The 22,386-nt window shown below is 38.4% G+C and overlaps 1 protein-coding gene across 8 annotated transcripts in view; it reads right to left on the bottom strand.

The window, feature by feature from the left end:
* dlgap2a (discs, large (Drosophila) homolog-associated protein 2a) overlaps positions 1-22,386 on the bottom strand; it is a 120,927-nt gene that overhangs the window by 3,347 nt on the left and 95,194 nt on the right. For 6 of the 8 annotated variants that reach the window (XM_042742310.1, XM_042742312.1, XM_042742313.1 and 3 more), the window contains 4 exons: positions 20,295-20,363; positions 19,219-19,378; positions 18,221-18,440; positions 10,100-15,804 (listed from right to left, as the gene is read on the bottom strand). In XM_042742310.1, the coding sequence (XP_042598244.1) occupies positions 13,859-15,804; positions 18,221-18,440; positions 19,219-19,378; positions 20,295-20,363 (2,395 nt within the window). In that variant the 3' untranslated portion in view covers positions 10,100-13,858. The other 2 variants (XM_042742317.1, XM_042742311.1) reach the window with 2 other exon arrangements.

Below are 22,386 nucleotides of genomic sequence, written 5' to 3'. Positions count from 1 at the left end.
AGAGACAGGACTACATTGTTTTAATTTAATTAATAAATTATACACTACCATCACTTTCACTTTTTTAACAATTTAAATTGCATTTTTTGTATATATATTTTTTAAAATTTAATTTATCCTTGTTATTGCATGTGATTTTGTGTGTTTTGTGGTTTATTTGTTTTATTTATTTTCTGATGAACAGTTATTTCTGTGTTGTCTGATGTTTAGATATTTTCCAGCATTATAAATGTCCTTACTGTATTAATTTCTTAATAAAATCCTAAATTAGGTTTGATGACAAATACAACCATCAAAAATCAGCTCTCACCTTCTTTACAGGACTTTCAATAAGTCTCCAATTGTTGGATTTAATCTTTTGCAGCTCATTGAATTTGGAGGTAACATCATCGATGGAGAGCTGCAGCAGGTCCCAGAACCCGGCCAGGTCCTGAGAGGTGGGCCGAGGCATGGCACTGGGGTCCTGCAACACAAACGAGGATTTAAAACACTACACTCTAAAAATGTACATTTATTTTAACAATATTTTTAAATATAACGATAAATACTATAAAACAAAAAAAAAATGCTACATTAAAATTATTTTATAAAGCATTTAAAATATGTTTTCTTTACATATTGGCCAAATACTTTAGTTAAAAAATGCCAGTGGACAGTGGATAGGCTGCTTGCATGCATGTGCGAACTGTACATTGTTAACTCAAATGATAAATAATAAAAGCATTTGGAAAAATACATAAAATGTTTTAAAAGCTGCCATTTCATTTATCAGTTTATTATTTCCGTATGTGGCCAGATTACCACTGTGAGTGTTTGCCATTGAACAGAGGAGTATTTTATTCATGAGGATTTGGGTTGTTTACTAATACATCGCTCGATTGTGCATGCCACAGTACTTGGTCATTTCTTGGTCGTTCTCTGCATGCCTGGCTCAGATCAGCTGATGTGCTGCTGTGTATCATATTTAATGAATGTGACAGCAGAACAAAAGGCCATCAACTACACCACAATTACTCCAGCACAGACAACCCCTATGAAAGCGTGGCAGTGCGTCGGGAGAAGAGCTGCTGTGAGTACAACAAAGCTTAGCACAATAACATAAACAGAACACACATATTGTACTCATGCACAGACTGGCATATGATGTTGCTTACAAGGTTCTGCTGGCAAAGCCAATAAAATTGCTGGAATTTCTGGGACATCAGGAGCTGTGCGCTTCCTACAGCACTCCGGATCTTGCCTAGGACTAACACGCAAACAAGGAAAGAGAATTAAATTTTTAATAACCACGAAAGCAATTAAACTCCGACGTTTATACAGTACATATTTAACTGTCTATGCAGTTCAAGTGTCTGTATACTCACATACCTGTGAATTTGCACACGAACATGCAGATGTTTCTGCTACAAAGCAGTATGTGAAATCATTAAAATGAATTATGTATTAATTTAGGTGAACAATATGGAGGAAAAACATTAACACTTTAAAAACATAAAAAAAAAATCTTTCTGGCCCCAACATCTGAATGACATACTAGATCTGATGAGATCGTGAAGTGTGGACACTTTGATATTCCATAATATATATCAGCTCTTTTGAAGTTTAAGTGCTGTAGGTACCAAGAAACTTGTTGATTTAGGTGAAATTGCACTTAATAGCCAAGGTAATGGTCTTCACGGTTCTTAAATCAGCTTATCCTAGCTTGTTGGTGTTAGCTGGATTTTATGAGCATCTGAGGTACTTTTCAGCTGTTCAGGACTACAGTAGTTGGCCGTCCAGTGAAATAAAGGTGGAAGACCATCTAAGACCAGAAAACCAGCTTTTTCAGCCGGGTCAAAGAACAATAGCAACATGGCAGATGCAGTATGTAATATGTGACTGTCAAGAAACAAGTTTTCCGTCAAATTCCGTATATACTATGAAAATATGTGAATCTGGTCATTATCATACTCTCATAAACTCCACAGCGATACACATGTTCATACTTTCATTTCTGTGCATTATCTCCTTCAGTCTGTTGTACAGAGCCTATGAGCTCTTTGCCATGGAGATGTTGACAGACGTAATTGCTCACAATGGCAGCACTCTCAGCTGCAGAGCCTCTAATAACCTGGAGCTCTGCGAGCGTTTCACCGTTAAATGTGACACTTCTTTGGATTCATACCTGACACTTTGAAACCTGGAGCCAAACTATCCACCAAACAAATATTATAATATAAAGATTTAACGGCTTGTGAAACCGGAGCTCTGTTAACTCACTTTCCTCTGACAGATCGTTCTCTTCCGCCTCTCCCTCCAGCTCTTTGCACCATCCCTCCATCTTTTTTGTCTCTGTGTGCAGCAATTGCATGAACCAGCTTCCGTCCCTCCTGCATGAGGGCGACGCTCTTCCCGAATCTGTTGGTTGGGGCGGCGTCACTGTAACCGCCACGGTGGCGACGGGTTCCCGCGGCGAGGGCTCCAGCCAGGGCTCGGGGCTGCGCTGGGGACTCGGGGGCTCCGTTGGGGTGCGGTAGTCCTCACGATAGCTGAAGAGACCCTGGGTGCGGACGGTCCGAACGGCGCCGTACTGCGTAGGGGTGCTGGGCTCGCTGTGACGATGGAAACCTCCTCCAAACTGAAGACCTTTGTCCTCCATTAAAGGAAAACCTTCCAACTCCAGATCAGCTTGAACGGCGGCCGTGACACTGTTGGACCGCTTAAACCGGCCCTGTCTGTATGAGAGAGAAAGACCAACAACATTTCACACTCAGCTGGTACTTCAGCAAATCGCACCTCACAAGCCCTTCACACATACACAGGTGCCGGGTATTTACCGTCTCTCGTCTTCCACTTGAATCCCAATAGAATGATACTCTCGAGAGCCTTTGCTTTCACACTCAGAATCAGTCGCTGCTTCCACCTGCAATGACAACACAGAGTTTTAACTGATGATTTCTGACCATGTACATACTTCCAATACTTACATGATTACGAATTATATCATTAGCATTACAATAGTGATTTAGAAATCGTGCAGAATCGTAAATATTTCTTTGTGTTACAGCATAACCTTTTTATGGTTTCAAACTGTTTATTTCAACATTTACATGTAGTGTCACACTTTTTCTCCCCTCTTTAAAATATGACTTTTTTTTGTTTCAAAACACTAAATCTTATTTCAGTTTACATCAAAATTTCAATTCTGAATTTTCAAGAGAGGGTTAAAAGTTCAGTGTGATCTACCAGGCTGAGTCTAGAGAAGAGAGAGACAAAAAATAAAAAGCACACACACAGTGTCTAGTCCACAAGAAGCTTAATAAATAATATACAATGTGCAATTCAAATTTTTCAAAAAGAGAAAGAGAAGCTCATTTTTTAATAACTGTATTCTTTATGTAATCTGGCCTAATAAACAAGAAGTTTTCATTATAGTTTTAGTGAAAAATTCCGTTCCAAGTATAAAAAAGCAAACTTCCATGTCTGATCAAGAGCCACTGAGGAAGGTTGTGGGAACTCAAGCCTGGAGTTAATATACCATGAGAGATGCATAAAGCAAACTTTCGAGAAACTTTGTTGAAATGACTATGTTGTTTAGTCAAGTCAACTGCAGCTCTAACAACTATGCTATAACTTACACAGGTAAATCAAAATGTAATTTACAATAGAAAATATATCATGTACACTGTATGTCACGATGTGCCTACGGTGAGGAGCGAGGAACAAGGAGTGGGGAAAACGCAGGAGAATCTTAATCAAACAGTCTTTATTGACATCTAGGAAGATACACGTAGGACACAGGATCGATGTTCAAGACACCACGCAGGACTCAGGAAACACAGGGCTTAAATACACATGGAAACTTATCAAGGAAATCACCTGGAACCAAATGAACACAATCAACATGGGAAAACTGGGACATGGAACACGTGGGGAACAAAACACAAGACACAGGACTGACAGTATAATTATAACCCTAAACCTAACCCTATATATATTATATATACTACATAAGTTTGAGTGTGTGTGTGTGTGTTTGTGATGCCATCGTTGGAATACATCACTTTTTAAAATATTTAAAATATCACAATCACAATATTACACTTTTACTTTATTTTTACTTTGGTGAGCATATAATAGACTTTGCTCAAAAACATTAAAAAGTCTTGACGACCCTAAACATTTGAATGGTGATACATACTTTTTTTTAAATGGTTAAGCTGTTATTTTTAACAATTATCACTATCAAAAGTATATGTAGCAAAGCAGTTATAATTTATTTCTGCTAAAATACATTCTGTAATAACTTGAATAACTGTTATACTGAACAGAAGGTCAATCATTCAGGTGTATCACAAAAGATGTCTGTCACTCAAAGAGTCCATCACTTCTAAGAACATCAACCGTCTGAAGAAAGTGTGACACACAAGCGCTGTAGAAGGACAGGCTGGGGAAGGGTGACCTCACAATCAGAGAATTAGATGATTTACATTACAGATCAGACAAATCAGCTGTCCCTGAACTATCAGTCTGACCGCTAGAACATCAAGAAGCAGAAAGGCTGAGCACAGGAATTTGGTTTGAGTGAGCCACACTGTCAGGCATGAAAGAACGAAGGCCAGGGTATGAGGTTTCTTCAGACACAAGTCAGTCCATAAGGATTACAGCTACAGTATAGGCTCGGGGTTCCTTTATAGATACAAAATAGTACCTTGGATCACGGGGAAACTGTGGTGAAAAATGTGCCACCTCATTCATTCTGTCGCATTTTGCCAAATCTCAAAACTGGTATAAGTCAAAGCAAAGAGAATTTTGAATATACAGAATGATTTCCAGCCAAGCTGTCTGAACACGGCTCACAAACAACAGCCCCTCTGCATCTAACAGGCTGCACCAAGACTTTCCTCTCTGCACAAGCTGAAAAAAGTTAAGACTGAAGTGTTATTTCTGAACAAGTCTCATGCGGCATTCATAAAAACAGGTAATCATGCTCCAAACTTACACCACTGGATGACTAAATGCTGCTATGTCAAGTCACTTTACCAAGTTTAACGCGATGGCAGCTACGACAATTTATTTTAATGGGAAGAAACAGGCTAAAACGGCAAAACCACCATAATTTTTTCTAGTGTTTGTCCAGAACTCTATGTGGTAACACATTTGTGCTATATTCCTCCCATTAAGCTGCCAAAAAACACATAATGTGTTTTTTAATTGTTTTTGTAGCAGATTCCATTTCATCGAAAGATAGAGACTGGCTCATCCTGGCTAGCCAGTGACAGAGACCTGTGCTGTTTGTCACTAATATGCAAGAAAACCAGCTAAATAATTGCAGTCTTGAGGGCAAACATATTTTGTAATAAAAATAATGCTGCAAAATTCTGTTTCGTGGTGGGTAATAAATATTTATGCACTCAATTCGCCCCTATTGGCAGTTAATTGTGCACCCCGTGCATAACCTCTAGGGGGCAGTGTGGACAATGAATGCAGAACAGATGCGCTAAAGGGCTGAGAGATGCAAACCCATTTAACATTATTAGTACATGATCTCAACACGGATATTCACAAGGCAAAGACAGATAACTGCTGGCAAGAGGGAGGACGAAAGAGAGGAGATGGGGAAAGAGGGAGATTAAGGGAGTGAGAGAGAGGGAGAGCCCATTCAGTGAAGCCTGAGTTGAATGTTAATTAATGGATTGCGGTATGATGACTCACTGGAAGCTATTTTTAGCATGACAACATGGACTGGAGGTGTATGGGTTTGTGTATACTTCTGTTTGGACTCCAAAATAACCTACATTGCTTTGGTTAGGTAAGATTAAGTTTGCATGAGAGCCTGTGGGTCGGATTTATCACTAGTCAGCACTTTGTTCATGAATATTTTGTTCTCAACAGACAGACAAGAGCTCAAACCGCAGGGAAATGGAAAGAAAAGACAGATTTCTATTCAAGCTAGTCAAAGTGGAAGTTTCCAAACAGAGCTGCAAGAAAACAGAAGAAGGAACAAAACACACACACAGAAAACAATGACTGTTTACTAACAGGTTTCCCCAAACACTTAAATGGGCTAAATGGGTAACCCCGCCCCCCAAACCCACGCCATTGGTTGAGCCAATGTTGCTGATGACAGGCTAAAAAATGTAATGAGAGCACCTAGACTTCTCAAAGAAATGAACCTATGAATGGCTTGCTTATAGTTGTCTGCATATTAAACATGGAAAAGGTATTTTTAAAGGAAATACTTTTTTTTTTTAAATAAATAAAGATTTCAATGAAAAATGAAAGTTTCACTCTGTATGAATTTCTGTATGATACTTTGAAAATGTCTTTGAAGTTTTTTTTTTTTGTTTTTTTTTTTCCCACACGATTGGATTTCAGTGTTGTTTTGGACCCCATTGACAATCATTCTATGGACAAATACAGTTTAAACATTCTTTAAAATATATTTTTCCACTGAAGAAAGAACATCATACAGATATGGGATGTCATGACAGTGAGTAAATGCTGACTGAAATGACACTTCTGAACGAACTATTCATTTTAGTGGTGATGCAGGATCTTAGATTAAACTTGCACTTTACCTGTATTCCTATTGAGGACCTTGGTGTTTTTAGGTACTCTTCTGCTTTGGACACCAGCACAGCTTTATCACAGGTCATTACTGAGCTATGGCTGTCTGTGGAGGGGTGTCTCTTTCCTGCCATCGCCATGGCAGCTGCTTCCATGGCGATAGTGACGGCCTTTGCGCTGTCCAAACTGTCAGTGGAGTTATAAAGCGCTCGACCCAGACTCAGACTCAACCCATCAGAACCCCAGATGCCTGTGGGACAAGCATAAAGAAAACCCGGTGTCATTTTAAGGACAAATAAGGATACACTGACTGAGGCTGTGAATAATGCAATGTTCAGAATTAAAGATTCTGTTAAAGGTTAAGCTTAATCGACAGCACTTGAGACACAATGTTGATTACCACAAAAATATATTTTGACCTGTCCCTTCTTTTCTTTTAAAAACTGACTGCATGTGAACATGATTATAATATGAAGACAATTGCTCACTAGACTTTGCTGTGTAAAGTTATATTTAAATTTACAACTTTGTTGCCATTATAACATAAAGGATAAGAACCTAAAATGACTAAAACTTTACAGCTCAGACAATGCACAAGTTTTAAGAATTAAATGTAAGTGCTTTTATAAAATTATTAAGCATCATATTTCTGCTTTTAAATCCTCCAAAATTTGCCCCACTTGCTTCCACTATAAAAGCCTCACTATAACATAAAAAAAAAAAAAAAAAAAAAAAAGAAAACCAGGTATAAGTGAAATAGTTGTTAGTGGTGATCAATGTGACATCACAAATGTTGTTGACCTAACTTAAGTATTGAACCAGGGATGTTTTATCATTGTTTTCATAGTCAGAAGAATGGAAGACACATATTATTTAGTTTAAAGCAGTATTGTTATTATTAACTACTAAGTTAATTATAATTAACTGTTAAATTTGTTTTTGTAATAGAAATAAAGCTGAAATAGAAAAAAATAAAATATAAAAATCAGATGAAAACTTAAAACATGTCGCTAATAAATAAGTACTAAAATGAGGTAAAACTAATACTGAAATAAAAATGAAAGTTAAAATTTTTAACAAAAATACTATAATCAAAAAATTAAAACAAAAACATGAAAAAGGTGAATTCAAAATATAAGTACTATAATATTTTAAATAATAAATAAATAATAAATATTACTAAAATAACACTAAAATTTACATACCCCCTCTGGCCAGCTGTCCCTCGTGGTAGGCGTCCTGCGTGGACTCTGTGCTGCTCTGCGCTGTGATGGAGATGAGGGGTTTGGAAGTGGAACGAGGGGGCACGGGTGGAGGGGTCCTCTTATAGGTGGGTGTACTGGGTGTGTAGGTGACTGCTGTTAGACAGAGAGGGAGAGGTTTAGTGTCAAGTATCTCCTGTACATCAACATGATGCTGCCAAATATCCAAGACTAGTAAGGGACATGTAGTGGAAACACTTTGCTGCTGATTACTCATTCAAAATGAACAAACATGTAAAAAATGTGCCTGCTGATGCTAAGTTTCTATACAAACTTTCTCTTCATTAATAAAGGAGAAAAGCAGTGTGAAATAGTGCTCTGATGTTCTTGTAAACAGACTGTGAAGCCTGCCATGCATTCTGATGAGCAAAAGGTTATCCACAGATCTCTTCCTGCTCTAATCCACACAGCTGGACCAGGCAGATAAATGGATCTATGATTTGAATGTGTCCTCTAATTTAGTGTACAATTATCAAAAGGTTACAGTAATCAATAGTGACAGAAAAGATGATCACTGTATGGGATCTATTATGAAATACAGTGAACCAAATCAAAGGACTAACCGTGTTTGGAATGCGGTATAGTTATTTTTGAGTAACACGTTGAATACTGAGGGTCTAAAAGTAAAAAAAAAAGTCGAAAAAAATCTAAAAATCAAAGTCTAATTTCTGGAAAGAATAAGAAAGTTTGGGGGGAAAAAAGCTATGGCGCGAAAAAGAAAAACTATTTCAGATTCTACACTATTTCTAGGTCACTAATGAAATAAGTACATTTGTGACATTAATCATGCATCTCTTTAGATGCTCTTGGTTCAATTAAAAAGTTTATGTGGCTTGAGTGCCACTGCCTTTAAAGTAAAAGAGGGAAATCCATGTACTAGGATATTTTAAAATTAATCAGTTTTCACTCCAATTGTCATAATGATGATAAATGCATAACAGAAGCATAAAAACAAGTGTTCTCAGACTTTAAGACCCCACTGTATGTCTTAAGTTAAACCCTGCTAAACCACATCAGCCAGCTTTGAAACCTCATAGATAGGTCATGTGAACAACTGAATCAGAAAGACTGATGAAACGAAAGAGAGATAAGGAGCGATTAAAAGAGAAAGATGGATTGTAACAGAGAGAGAGCGAGAGATTGAAGAGCCAAGAATGATCAAGAGAGGAAGAGAAGGACTGAGCAGAGTGATTCAGCACTGGTACAAAAATAGATGTTATAGCCAAACAAATAATGCAACAGGGACTCATAGCTCTCTCTGTGCTGCCTGTTTTATCATATGAGCTGAAAGTGATGACACCATGCTTTCATCATTGTGAAGAGAGAAGGAGTGAGGAAGGGGGAAAGAGTTTGTGAGAGTGCATCACAATGACTAAACAAGAGTACATAGTAGTGCTTACAAGGCTGCAAAAGAATAGTGTTAAAGTTTATCATGATGCTTTGTTTTAAGTTGTCTCTACTCATTTTGCATTTATCCAATTTTACAATTAAGCCAATAAAGTGCATAGTTAAGTACACAGTCCTGTACCATTGTCTTTTTGTCTGATTTTCAACACTTCATTTTTTTTTTCTTTAAATCAAAGTTTGCAAAGTTGTGATACACCTTGTAGTTGGTTGGTTTGGTTCATGGCTCAAAACTTAAAGACTTTAGAAGACTTTAAAAATTGAATGGGAAAAACTACTTCTGGAACCAACTAAGGCCGTTGAAAAATATTGCACTCTATTTTATCTTCATTCTAATCTTTGTCTTACATTTTTGTACGTTTTGTGCTTTGAAAATAAAAAATAAACATTACAGTAAGTGGTTTAGGTGAATTAATTGCACTAGTTTAATAATAAGTGTTAGTTTACAATACTATAACCAGAATATTATGTTAAATCCAGTGCTGTGTTGCAGACACTAATAAAAAATACTGAGGAAGAGAAGAAAAGGAGAAAAAACATTGTACTGCTGAGGTTTCCATTGCATCTGTAAAGATCTGTAAGGAGGTGGTAGAGGTGAAAGGGTCAAAGAAGTGTCAGAGAGGCGTAGAAGGGTCTGTCAGCACATTTCAATATACTGTAGCCAGAAGAGACATTCTGCTAAGAGGTAGTGCTCAGAAATAAAACCAAATACCATGAAACATAGGCATTAATGACTAGTTATGAAGGAACATACAGTATTTGATTATTTTAATGCAGGTACTGGAACATGAGTTAAAGCTATAATTTACCTGGTGGTTGTTGGGAAGGACGGTCCACACTGCCTGAAGAAGGGAGATGGAACTGAATTCCTATAAGCAAGCATACGCATAAACGTTTTGAAGCCAGACCACGCTCACTCTCTCTCTCTCTCACACACACACACACACACACTCACAAACATACAACCACACGTAATTCTGAGCTCAGTACACATACACTAAAGCTTAATTTTGCATCATGGGTTTGATTTCAAGTATTCACATGTTCACAGTTACAAAATAAAATACAAGTATAGAAACACCTGATGAAAAGTGATCATCCTTTTAAACAAACTAAAAACATAATAATTCTTCCACTGTGTATTTAAGAGACCACATACCACAGAAAAGAAGAAATAAAAAAAACACTAAAACAGTAAAAAAAAAGAAAAGTCACTTCAACCTGAACAAAATCACTGACTTTGAAATTCAAAAAGCTAATGCCAAAACTGCATGCTGCAATCTCTAGAAAACTACACATCAGTTCCGTGCTGCTTCGCAGAACTTTCTGATCACATTGTGCTTCTGTGTAATGTCACACTTGATTAATTGCAAAGACATCTCAAGTGTTACTGCTTGTGGCAATTTGCTCAGCTATAAATTTGATCTACCTGTAGGGGCCTACAACAGGAAATTAATATTATTATAGGAAATTATTATAGCAGATCAAGAAGTATAATGCAGCTTACCAGTACAGAGAACACAAAAGGATGTGGACTTGTGTGTGTGAAGAGAAATGAAAAGAGAGAGGTACTGTAGCTTAGAACAAAGTGTTTACAAACACTCCTAGTTCAGAGACCACCATGCAACGGTCTACACCAGTTGAAGTGCTGATGTAAAACAACTTCTTTTTATTATTTAATGAAATTAATAACATTCACTTAAGTTGCAGATCATCATGATTGCAGACATTTAAGATGATCTCATAAAAATCAACAATCAGCTGACAGAAGTGAAGATACACAGAGGTTAAGAGGCTTATTTTCACATGAGTTTTCAGGCTTCAGATCTCTGTGGCTAATATTTAAAATCTTACACTCAAAGTGCTTCCATTCTGAAATTTTGAAGCCATTAAGAAAAAAGAAAATAAAATCACAGTGAAAAAAACAATATTGAGGCTGAGTGGTTAAACGCCCACATTCATGAGCCAGACAAGGCACACAATGCACAAGCAGCCAATGGAAATGTACAGTTCCAGAAAACCCCTCCGCCCAGAGAAACACTGCTTTTTCTACACTTAAATGACCCATAAGGCTCTGTCGGGTATTTCCTGCTCACTGAAATGATTGGCAATGACTCAGTATAGTGGGGATGGGACCAGTGAGAATCCAATGTGTTTATTTGTTTTGCTACAGTCAGTTTTGTCCTGCACTTTAAGCACCTGTGGGTCTGTTCTAGATATACACGTAAAACCCACTTTTATTACTCAAGAAATAGCTCTCCAGCACAGCAGAGGGCAATGTGTGGACAATGCTGTAAAATAAGGCCTGAGAGCTCAGTTATGAATGAAGGAAGACCTGTTAGCAATGGCTAAATCCCAATACGCATGCTAGTCATATAATAAAGTACATGAGATAAGGATTAGAGTCCCTCAAATCACGCTAAGTGTGATTAGTGTATGTCAACAATGCATACTATTTCAAGGGAATGTTCAAAATATACATCAGTCTGTGCTTTTTAGGTCAATAATTTCCATAAACTTTGGAGCTACACGAGAATATCATGGTTGTTGGTTGTAATGGCTCTCTAATGCTGCAATAAGACCATTTTATGACTACACATACAGTAGGAGAGGCATGCGAACTGGGAATTAGCCAAGATTTCCATTCTAACACTAGATATTTACAGATTAAAGATATGTTGCCAGGTTTCATTTCTAGGGAAACACATTTAAAGTCTTTTAAAGCTTTTAAAACTATCCAATGTTTGCATTGTTCTCAAAACTCACTGTTAAGTGTCTGTCAGCTGGCTGGCTGACTAACAAAAAAAGCAGAGAGCTCTGAAAGTCCAGGTTTTAAATAAATAAACAAGAACACATATCTAATTATAATCAGATGCATTAGCTACAACCACTTGATAAAAAAATATATTCACTGCTAATAATAATGTAAACCTGCAATCTCAACTACATTAACTACTTAAGGAACTACTTTAGTTTTAGTATGACTCTGTCATACCAATTAAATGTAAACTGTTGATAATAGTTTAAATGTCATTAATGTATCTGATTTCTCTCAATTTTCTCTGATTGTCAGATACAAGACTATGGCACTGCATTTCTCGATAGATAACAAATCATAACATTTAGAGATAGCCAGAGTGTTGTCTTTAGTACCCTGATATTCGCTAGTATGTATGTACATAAAGTGGATAATAATACATACAGGCTGCTTATTTTACATCAAATAACTTCAGAAACCCAACCGACACAAATTAAAGATGGGGAGCTCTCATAGCGGTTAATGAGAGTTGTGAAAAGAAAAAAAAAAATTCACAGTATACAATAGTCTATACATTTACCATAATATAGGGAATCACTGGGGAATATATTATATGTGGGCTTTAAGGATTATATTAACAGCATCTTGTATGTCATTTATAATAGTAAGTGTGGATTTGCAAGATCAGTATGAATTTTTAAGTGTGCATGATCGATCTTGTTTAAAAGGTTACAGTTAACTGTACAAATAGTGGCCAGTCACCCCAATGGGCAAGTTTCCACCACCGGTTTTAATTCCTAAACCATTGCAATTTTGTGGCCAGAAGATCTATATCCCATGTTTAAACAAGCTTCAAAATGACCCACATGCTCATTGTATGTTCATGTAACCCCATCAGACTAACAGTGCTTCAAACCTCTATAACCAAATTCCTTATTTAAGTCATCGCAAGAAATATCCATTTAATATTAATATCTGATATATTAAGGAATATACCCAGAATAATATCACATTCAACATTTTTGTCCTATTTCCCAACAGATCTGAATAAGATTTGAGCAAAAAAGGAGAAAAAGAAACAGCAGTCACTTCACAGAGTATCATAACATAGCCGTTGTGTCTTTGAAAATTTCACAGTACTAAATTTTCCTCCACTTTTTACAGTGAGACTTTGGATCTGTAGACATTGAGTCAATTGGAATAAAGGATTCCATCATTCACACCAGAGAAACAACCATTACATTACATTCAGAGAAAAAAGGTTATCAAAATCCATAAAATGTATCCAAGCAATATGCAGTTGTTTCAGGTAGTCTTTGGCCAACCTCCAGTTCATAGTCTGACTTGTTCCATCTGAAAAAGGATTCTCTCTACCACCCACTCTCAGAGAGCATGACCAAAGTACAAATTTCTGGTTGATCCGAGACCAGTTCGTACAGAGATTTATTTTACAGTTTACTCTGTAGTTTGTAAAGTTCACTGGAGAGAGTGTCTTGACTGGAAGTCTTCATTCTCTGCCTAAAAACAGACTAAAATACATTTGAGTCTTTCTTAAGCCAGAGAGTGTCCCTAGAGAGGAGTGAAGTTCAAGGTGACTCACCAGTTTTGCAGTGTAAATAGGTGCTGAATAAGCCATTGCTGTCATCAGACTCCTTTTAGCTACAACCTCTCTCATAACCACATCCATGCCTCAAATGTAACAATCTCTTACCCCCATCCCACTCTCTACTTCTCATTCTCTCTTATATAATCACACACACCATTGAGAGACACAAACCTGTAAACATCTTGCTACATAACCTAACAGTCTTGTATTCTGCCTTTAAATATTACATGTGATTATCTATTGCACACCCCATGTAGCTTCATGCACTTTTCGGAAAGCTCAGAGTGACAGTGACATATAGGACATCTCTGAATTGTTTGAGTATTTCTTGTGGTAAATTTCCATACTGGCACTCCGGGACATCGGCTGCCGTCTGCGTGCTTTCCGCTGCCACCGAATCCACAGGAAATCCCTACCGGATAGTGAATGAGAAGGGCTGCTTATGGCTGCTGTTCCCTTTGGTGACCCATTATCGCTTGTTTCACTCTTAGATACATCTAAAGCTGACTGGAGCTCCAACAGGGATAAATTGAAGGGGTGCACAGTTGCTGGGTCTATGGTAGCAAGTCCAGGTGGGTTCAACTCCTGTGACATTGGTTCATCTATGCTAGTAACTTCAGGATCGAAGGTATCTGACTCAACTGAGCACAGAACGGCAGAGAAGAGAGTCTCAGAGTCCACAGTGTCTGGCTGGATTGGGAAATTTATAATGGGTGCAGAAGAACCTACATTCTGGCCATTATCTTCTTCAGAGTAGGAATCTGGGACGTTCATAGCACTACCTTCTTCTGCACAGCCCATGAATGTTTCCCTTTTTGACCACAAAACAAGAGCCTGAGTGTCTAGTTCGTGTGCACCTGGCTTTTGACAAGTAGGTAAATTAGGTTCAGGACTTGCTGGGTTTGATATGTCAGATTCTGTTCGGGATTCAGGCTCAGGAGTGGCTGGTTGGAGATAAATGGTGTCCAGTAGTTCTGGAAGGGGTGGTTCTTGTACTGTGGCTTCGTAGGAACACTCATAGACAGATTCTGGGGTGGGAGGGTTCGGCAGGGCTAGATCTATAGCACATGGGCTTTGAGAGCCAGAAACATTGAGCTCAAGAGATTCTAAACTTGGCCATTTTAAGTCTTGAAGATTCATAGAATCTAGGGTTACTGGACTCAGGACAACAGAGTCCATTTCTAAAGATGTGAAGTCCATAGGTTCTTCGTCTGTATGACTCAGCAACAAGGGCTGCATGGATTCTAGAACTGACTGTTGCTGTGTAGTCATGCTACCGTGGTCCGGTGTATATGTACCAGGTTGTTCCGGAGATTCTTGAGAGAGACGATCAAGAGGTTCTAGGGGTGGAGAGCCAGTATCATCTGGATCCAGTTTAGGCCACTGCAGACTGGCCAGGTTCACTAGCTCTACATTTGTGAAGTCTAAAACAACTGATTCCACATGCTCAGGAGTGGATGACTTCGTAAAGCAATACGGTTCCACCTCTGGCACTGGATCTGGTGGATCTGGAGGAGTCATTGAGTCTGAATCTAGATCAGGCCAACAAAGCGACGCCACATCAATAGGATCTGGAGGGGTAAGATTTGCAAAAGTAGGGTCGTCAATGTCTGCTAATTCCGAGTTGGGGTCAGTTTGAAAAAATGGTGAGGAGGCTGAGACCTGCAGGACATTTTTATCTGTGGGTTCTGAGGGAGACATGGATAAAACATTGGGATCAACCGGGGAGGGGCAGTTAACTGCTGCGTCCGCTGTGTTCTGTCGCACCAGGGTCTTGCTTCCTGCCTGCGTGCTGACAGACACCTGAGGAGCAGCTGTCTGTGTTTCCCTCACCCAGTTCGGTGACCAGGTGCTGTAATGTTGTGTAAAGGTGGAAAAGTTCCTGTTGAAAGCTCTGAGCTCTGTGCACAGATCCTTCCTGAGCTCGGCTAACTCTTTACGCATGGCTGACACATCCTCCCTCCACTGCTGGCTGATGGCCAGGGCCAGATCTGCTGTCTCCTGGACACTTGACTGAACAGGCCGTGGCCTGATGGGCGCGTTAGTTTTCAGCGGGGGTAATGAGGGAGTCGTGGTAGGTGAGCTATCACCATAAAGGGTGCTGGATTCATCTCCTCTCCCACGGAGCCCCGCATTCCTACGGGCCATGGAGGTTAAGTCTGGCCCCTCGCTGGGAAAATTGTCCTCATTAAGCAAACCAGTGCCTTCCAACACATCATTTCCCTCTGGAAGAAAAATATAAAAATGCGAGTGTATATAATGTGCCCAGTGGTGTGGCCAGCTGGGAATTTGTGCTGTTTGCAGGCTCCATTTAGAGATCAACCAAACATGTGTGAGCCAAAATAAGTTTTAGGCCAGATCAGAGTTAAACCTTTTTTGTGTGTGAATTATGTTATCACACAGGTCAGATGAAAACATTAACAATGCATTGAAGGAATATAGGGATGAATTCTTTAGAGGGAAGATGTTCAGAGAACACAATTTAAATCATTTTAAATCAAAGGGCTTTGTAAAATCGTACAAATTGTTTTGAGTTTTGCTCAGTATGGAACAAACGCAATCTTGGCTCCCTGTGCTTTAGGTAACGGGAGCTAGTTATTTTGAGTTATTGTGATCACACTAGCAAACAGATCCCATTTTGACTCACAGCTTTTTTTCTCTGTTATTACTCTGCCTTCTCACTCCATCCTTTATTTGCATATATTCATCTCTCAAAGCACAAAACAGAGATCTGAAGCCTGAGGACACCTGCAGGGTATAATAACAACGGCATCTCAAAGAGCATTATCAGGTCCCTCTGACAGAGCAGGTCTGTGCTTTGTGCCTTGAAAGGAGGCAATTGCGAGCAAAAGCTTTCAGTTCTTTTGTGTGTCTTGTTTGTGGCTTTCAGTCTCTTTTTCTCAGCAAAGCAGGTATGAACCCTATTGAACATAAGCGGTCCACTTTGACCCATCACTGACCAGGTCTTTACTGGGGGTATCATTGTCTTCAACCGGTACCTCGACACACAAACAGCCAAATTCAAACAAAAAATTAGCTCATTACTTTAGCAATAGTTTAACACATGCAGTTATTATGATCAGTGATTCTTTGAAATATTCCTTGCCCAGTCACTGTTGCACAATATATGGGACTTACTATAATGGATTTAGGCATATCAAGCTCAAAATCAAGTGTTTTTAAAGAGACTCCCTTTGTGAGAAAGCCAATATTGCTCGTTATTCTGCAAGCATATTTCAGTGAGAAGGCAGTGCAAAAATGCCAGAGCATATTTACTCTCTATCTTTGTCTGTCTAACTCTGATTTTTGGCCTTAATTCACATGTGTCCAGAGACTGGACTCTGATGTTCTTAATTAGATTTATTAAAGTTGCCTGTTTCACCATTGACCCTTAAACAGTCTGAAAACTCAAAACGCTCGAGCACGGCTTCAGTTGCGGACCCTGTGGGAAAGAGAACTCAAAACTGATACGTTTAAAACCAGCTTCACGCCCGGAAGAGAAAGTGAGAGAGGGAGAGAGAGAGAGATAGAGACTAGGAGATGTGGAAGAGTGAGAAACAGAAAGCCCACAGAGTGACAATCATCCGACTGAGAAACATTTTGGGATCGCAATACACACCACCTCATGTCTCCATCATTGCTTTTCACCCCCTCCCTGTCTGTTAGCCAAGAGTCAACTGAGGCAGAAAATAGGACAAGGTAGAGATCCAAATTGAAAATCTTGAGAGACAAAACACACAGTGGAAGAATAAAAAGGTCATATCTTAATTTGGACACAATATTAAAAAAAAATGGATTTTTCACTTTTCACCATGTTATTGTTTGCCACAAAATTTGGGGATTGAATTCAATAGGGTTCATATTCTTATGCTCTGAGGCACACCAGCACTTACCTGGGTTATGAAGCCGTACACAAATCAATCACTCGGCTGTAAGCAGTTCACATGCAAGCATGCCATGCTACATGTAATACAATGCATTCATTCAAAATAATCATCTTGATGAACAGCTTTCCCTCTGATCTGAATTAAAATTTACAAATCCTTGACTCTTTAATGCTTTCAGAGGATTCAGCATTTATGCTCTCAACAATAAAGTCATGCAAATCTTAATCACTAAACTAAGCGTTCTGACATTTTATTTAAATTACATATTCATCATTTTAAAGTTCACAAAACTGACTCAGTTATGCACCAAATCCTTTAAAATTAGACTATGAGTATCCTATGAGGATCTTGTACTCTGAAGTGAATATTTTCACTAAAAGAGAGTAAAAATTGGTTTTGACAAGGAAGTAAAATGTAATTGATTGCCAGCTGGCTATTAACTTCAAAAGGATGTTCAAGTTAAACTGTAAATAGCCAAAGAATCTTTTTTCTTCACCACCTCCCAGCCAAGAGACATATTGAATAAAGCAAACTTCCAAAAAACAGTTTCAAGGCCGGTAGGAAATATTTATTCAGTAATTTATTTGGCATGGACAGCCATGCTTAATTTAGGCTTGGAGGCAAACCTAAGTCAGTTTTAATAAAAACAGTAAGCGAGTTCTCTGGAATCCTTCTGCAACTTCTATTTTGAGACAAACACAAGCTGAGACCAGAAACAGGTATGCATGGTTACTGACAAAGAATGCCCACTTACCTGTGGTGGACCTTATAGTGGAGGTGACAGTGGATGATGTCATGGAGGGGACGCAGTCATCGTCCTGTGAGAATCCGGCCTGGATGGCTCGTAGGTAACTGTGGCTGCGTGTTCTAAAGCAGCCCGGCAGGTCCAAAGCATCCATGGCCTGAGACTCTACCTCGCTGAACACGGATTCACACACCGACTCAAACTGGCCATTAACCTCGGCCTCGCTCACCTGCAGAACCAGAAAAACCAAGACAATATATCTCAGCATGTTTCTTCTAACCATCCTCCCTTCTTTATTCCTCACTCTATATTCTGGGGGTTATTTGCTGTTAGGCCTATATTTCTCCCTCAGTCCCAGTGTGCAGTCTAATCTTATCTACACAGGACTGTACATGAGATAAAAACCGTGTTATGATCACAGCAGAATCACTGCGGATCAAACACCAAGTCTTCCTGCACGAGTCTGAGGAAATGAAATGCTTTCGTCGAATCCTTCCCATTCCTTAGTAATACCTTCTTAAATCACTTCGAAAAATCTGAGATGAGCATCTCTGTGATAAAGCGATATCTGTCTAGTCAAGCTGAACTTGTCTGATAGGATCCTTACTACCCATCAGATTCCCATTTAGCAATCTGTAAAATCCGAGATTGCCATCGTGTTCCATTGAGAGGGAATTATCCTCTAATGACCACAGCAAGCCACTGATGCCGCTTAGAAAGCGAGAAGGGGTGTGTGTGCAAAATGGGGGTATGAAGAATGAAAACCATGTTGTAAGCCAAATCAATAAAACCCTTATTACTTCACTTTAAGAGAGAGAGATTTAGATGTTAGAGGCTGATAAATCTGACAATTTAAAAAAAGACAAACACAACCACATTGTATATAAATGGCAAAACGGGCCTTAAATCCTCTGTATGTGTTGTGGTTTTTGGCGTTGTGATGCTGTGATGCTGAAAAACCCTGGATTACCTTGAGCTTTGTGAAGCCGGGCAGATGTGACTCTCACCTGGCTGACCTGGCTGACGCAGCTGGCCTGGCTCAGGGTGCTGACCGCTCTCATGTAGCTCTGGTTCCTGGAGCGGAACTTCGGCGAGTTGTAGTTAGGAGATGGTTCCAGTGTGATACTGGGATGGATTTCCCTAGAGGTATGAAGATGGTAGCTTTGACTATGCAGTGAAAAATGCAGTGAAGACAACAATGAAGGGAAGGAAAGGTAATAAGAGAAAAGAAAGATATACATATATTATCTATGTATCTATATATGAAAGTCAGTTTCCGCCACTGAACAAAAAAAAAAATATTTTTTTAAAAAGGTATTTGCGACTTTTTTTCACAATTGCTAGTTAACATCTCATAATTCTGATTATGAATTTTTTTCTCAGAATTGTGAGATATAAAGTTGCAATTGTGTGTTATAAAGTCAGAATTGTGAGATATAAAGTTGCAATTGTGTGTTATAAAGTCAGAATTGTGAGATATAAACTCTATATCTCAGAATATTTCTATTATTTCTCAGAATTGTGATTTTATTTCTAAGAATTCTGAGTTTTCTTCACGCAATTCCGACTTTATAACTCGCAATTGCAAGTTTATATCACACAGTCTATCTATCTATCTAAAACTACAATTAAGGATTATTACATAAAGGATACTGTAACATTTGTTAAATCATGTATTAATTTCCTTCACAGCCCTACTCTCTTTCTTTTTCTCCAGATTTATCAATGCAACCTAAAAATGGCATTTCGTTTGGCTGTGCTGAAGCATCCAATCAATGCTAGAAAATGAAGCACAATTCAAATTAGAGGCTACTTAACGAGCCACTATTGAAGCTTGTGCATTCAATACATCCTAGAAATACAACACAGGACTCCACAAAAAAAGAAATAGGGAGGAAGGAGGGAAAGTAACAGAGAAAGAAAAAGAATAATGCAATTTTACAAAATTCATTCTTAAAAATTATCCTTGAAGAGCTATTAGAATCTGAAAAGGGGAGTGACTAGGAGATTATGAGAAGATTAGATGTCTTTTACTTTCTATTCATGCAACAAAGTCTAAATGTGTATGTCTGCTCATATTCACCTTAAATCTGCGGTGATATTGGTGAGGTATTTGACCATGTCCCGGCTTGACTTGTCCAAGCGGTATGAGCTGTGAACAGATATGAGATCATTTTTAGGATCAAAAAAATGATTGAAAGACTTTAATTTGTAAATGCATGAGTTAAATCACATCTGTAATGATGCTCTAAGCCAGTTCTACTAGATGTCATTTGAATTCATGTGTAAAGCCACAAAACTGCAAATTACATTTTAACAGTTGTTCAAATACAAAATGATAAAACTTTAAGAAAAATATACAAGCTTATCAAAAGAAACTAAAAACAAACTAAATAAAAGACTGTCTCTAAGTTCTTCTTCTTCTATTTAAATAAAATCCTCTATAAAATAAATGTATAATAAAGCATGTTACACATAATGTATGCAACTTACTTATAATATCTAATAATAATATCACTTAATACAAATTTTACTTATTTGAAAATCTTTACACATTCCAAAAATATTCTCAATATTATTATGCATTTTACCACATCTTTTAATACAGGTGCATTAATTACAGGTCCAGCTATGTTGGAGAGAATTTCTGATAAAAGTTTAAAAAAAGGTTTAAAAGTTAGTAAAACAGTTTCAAACTCTGGTCATGTCTGTTGGAGTTTGGGATTAGTTGGATAATCTTTCCCGCAGAATTCACACTGCAGCTAGTCCCCTCTAGGAATATAATCACACTTTCTCCCACTCTCTCTCAACACCAGCCTCTTGAGATCTGCAGAAATGTGCACACAAACACATTCCTGAATGCTTAGTGTAGATTGTGGTGACATTTCTGCTGTGAGATTCTGCTGGGCAAGTAAGAAACAGACCACCCAAGCACAGCTCAAAGAATTACCATTCAGCTATCGTTTCTATAGTTGCAGAAGAGCCAACAGACAAAAACCAAGGCTCGTTCTAATCTGAGATCTTAGGAAGAAAACATGATTGGAGTGTTTGCTGATGAAGTTGCTCTCTTCAGACTCTTCAAGACGCAGGGACAGATTTGATGCTGCTGTTGGTGATTCTTGAGCCCTGAGCTCTAAAAATCAATACAGTCAATGTGTCTCCCTCGGTTTGCACGGTGTGCATCCTTCTCTGCTGCTGCGGGGAAGATTTCTAAAGCTCTGCCTCATGCTGTAACTACAATACATTCTGAGCCTGCAGAGGGCAGATGTTCAGCATGTGTAAGCTCATCACTGCAGGGAGCTTCATTAGAGCTGTATCATGTATTAAGTTGAAATCTTTTCAAAATAGTGAAGGAAAACGTGGGACTTTTTGGTGTTTTTTTTTGAAAACAAAGAGAACAAAGGGGGGGATTTTATGTGATTTTTTCTATATTTTCTGTGTGTTTTTTTAAATATATAAACATTACAAATATACTAAGAGATCACAAAGAACTCTAAAGGAGTTATGAGTGGGTTGCACTCCTGTCCTGGTGCCATTAAAATATGTGGGTGGTCCACACTACTGCACTCTGTGGTGCTGTACTGAACTGATGATCTTTAATAACCCTGATTGGTGATGAGCCCCTCTGAAGGTCAGCGTATCTCATCATTCTGTGGAGCTGCTGCTGGCTGGGTGTCATCAGCACCCTCTTGCAGTCTTCCTACTGTTTATTCTCAGAGGATTTCCTTCAGCGGGCCTGGGCCATGCAGAGATAAATGAGGCTGTCTTGAGTGATCAGCTTGCATGCACTCTAAAAGCTTACCATGCTTTGATATGTTGTCACTGCGTCACAACGCCCCCTGCCCTGCCAAGTCCGCACTGTTCCATCAGAATGTACTGCTGTTCTCTCCTTAGCAGAAAATGTAACATCGCTCTGTTCCAAAAGTAAGGCTACATTTTTACGACTGCATAACGCAGAATTTTACGATGGCAAAGGTTTTTTCAAAAACATGTTGAAAATGGCTATGCTGCTTAATATTTTTGTGGAAACCGTGATAGATTTATTTCCCTTTGTTTGAATTTTTGTAAGAATTTTAAAAGTCAGAGTCATTTCTGATTACTGTTTCTTTGCTGAATAAAATCATGAATTTATCTTATATGTATATGTGTATGTATTGTCTGTGAAACAGTAAAGA

This window comes from Cyprinus carpio, chromosome B17, assembly GCF_018340385.1.
Source record: "Cyprinus carpio isolate SPL01 chromosome B17, ASM1834038v1, whole genome shotgun sequence".
NCBI classification, from domain to species: Eukaryota; Metazoa; Chordata; class Actinopteri; order Cypriniformes; family Cyprinidae; genus Cyprinus; species Cyprinus carpio.
This window is presented reverse-complemented; position numbering and strand designations above follow the sequence as displayed.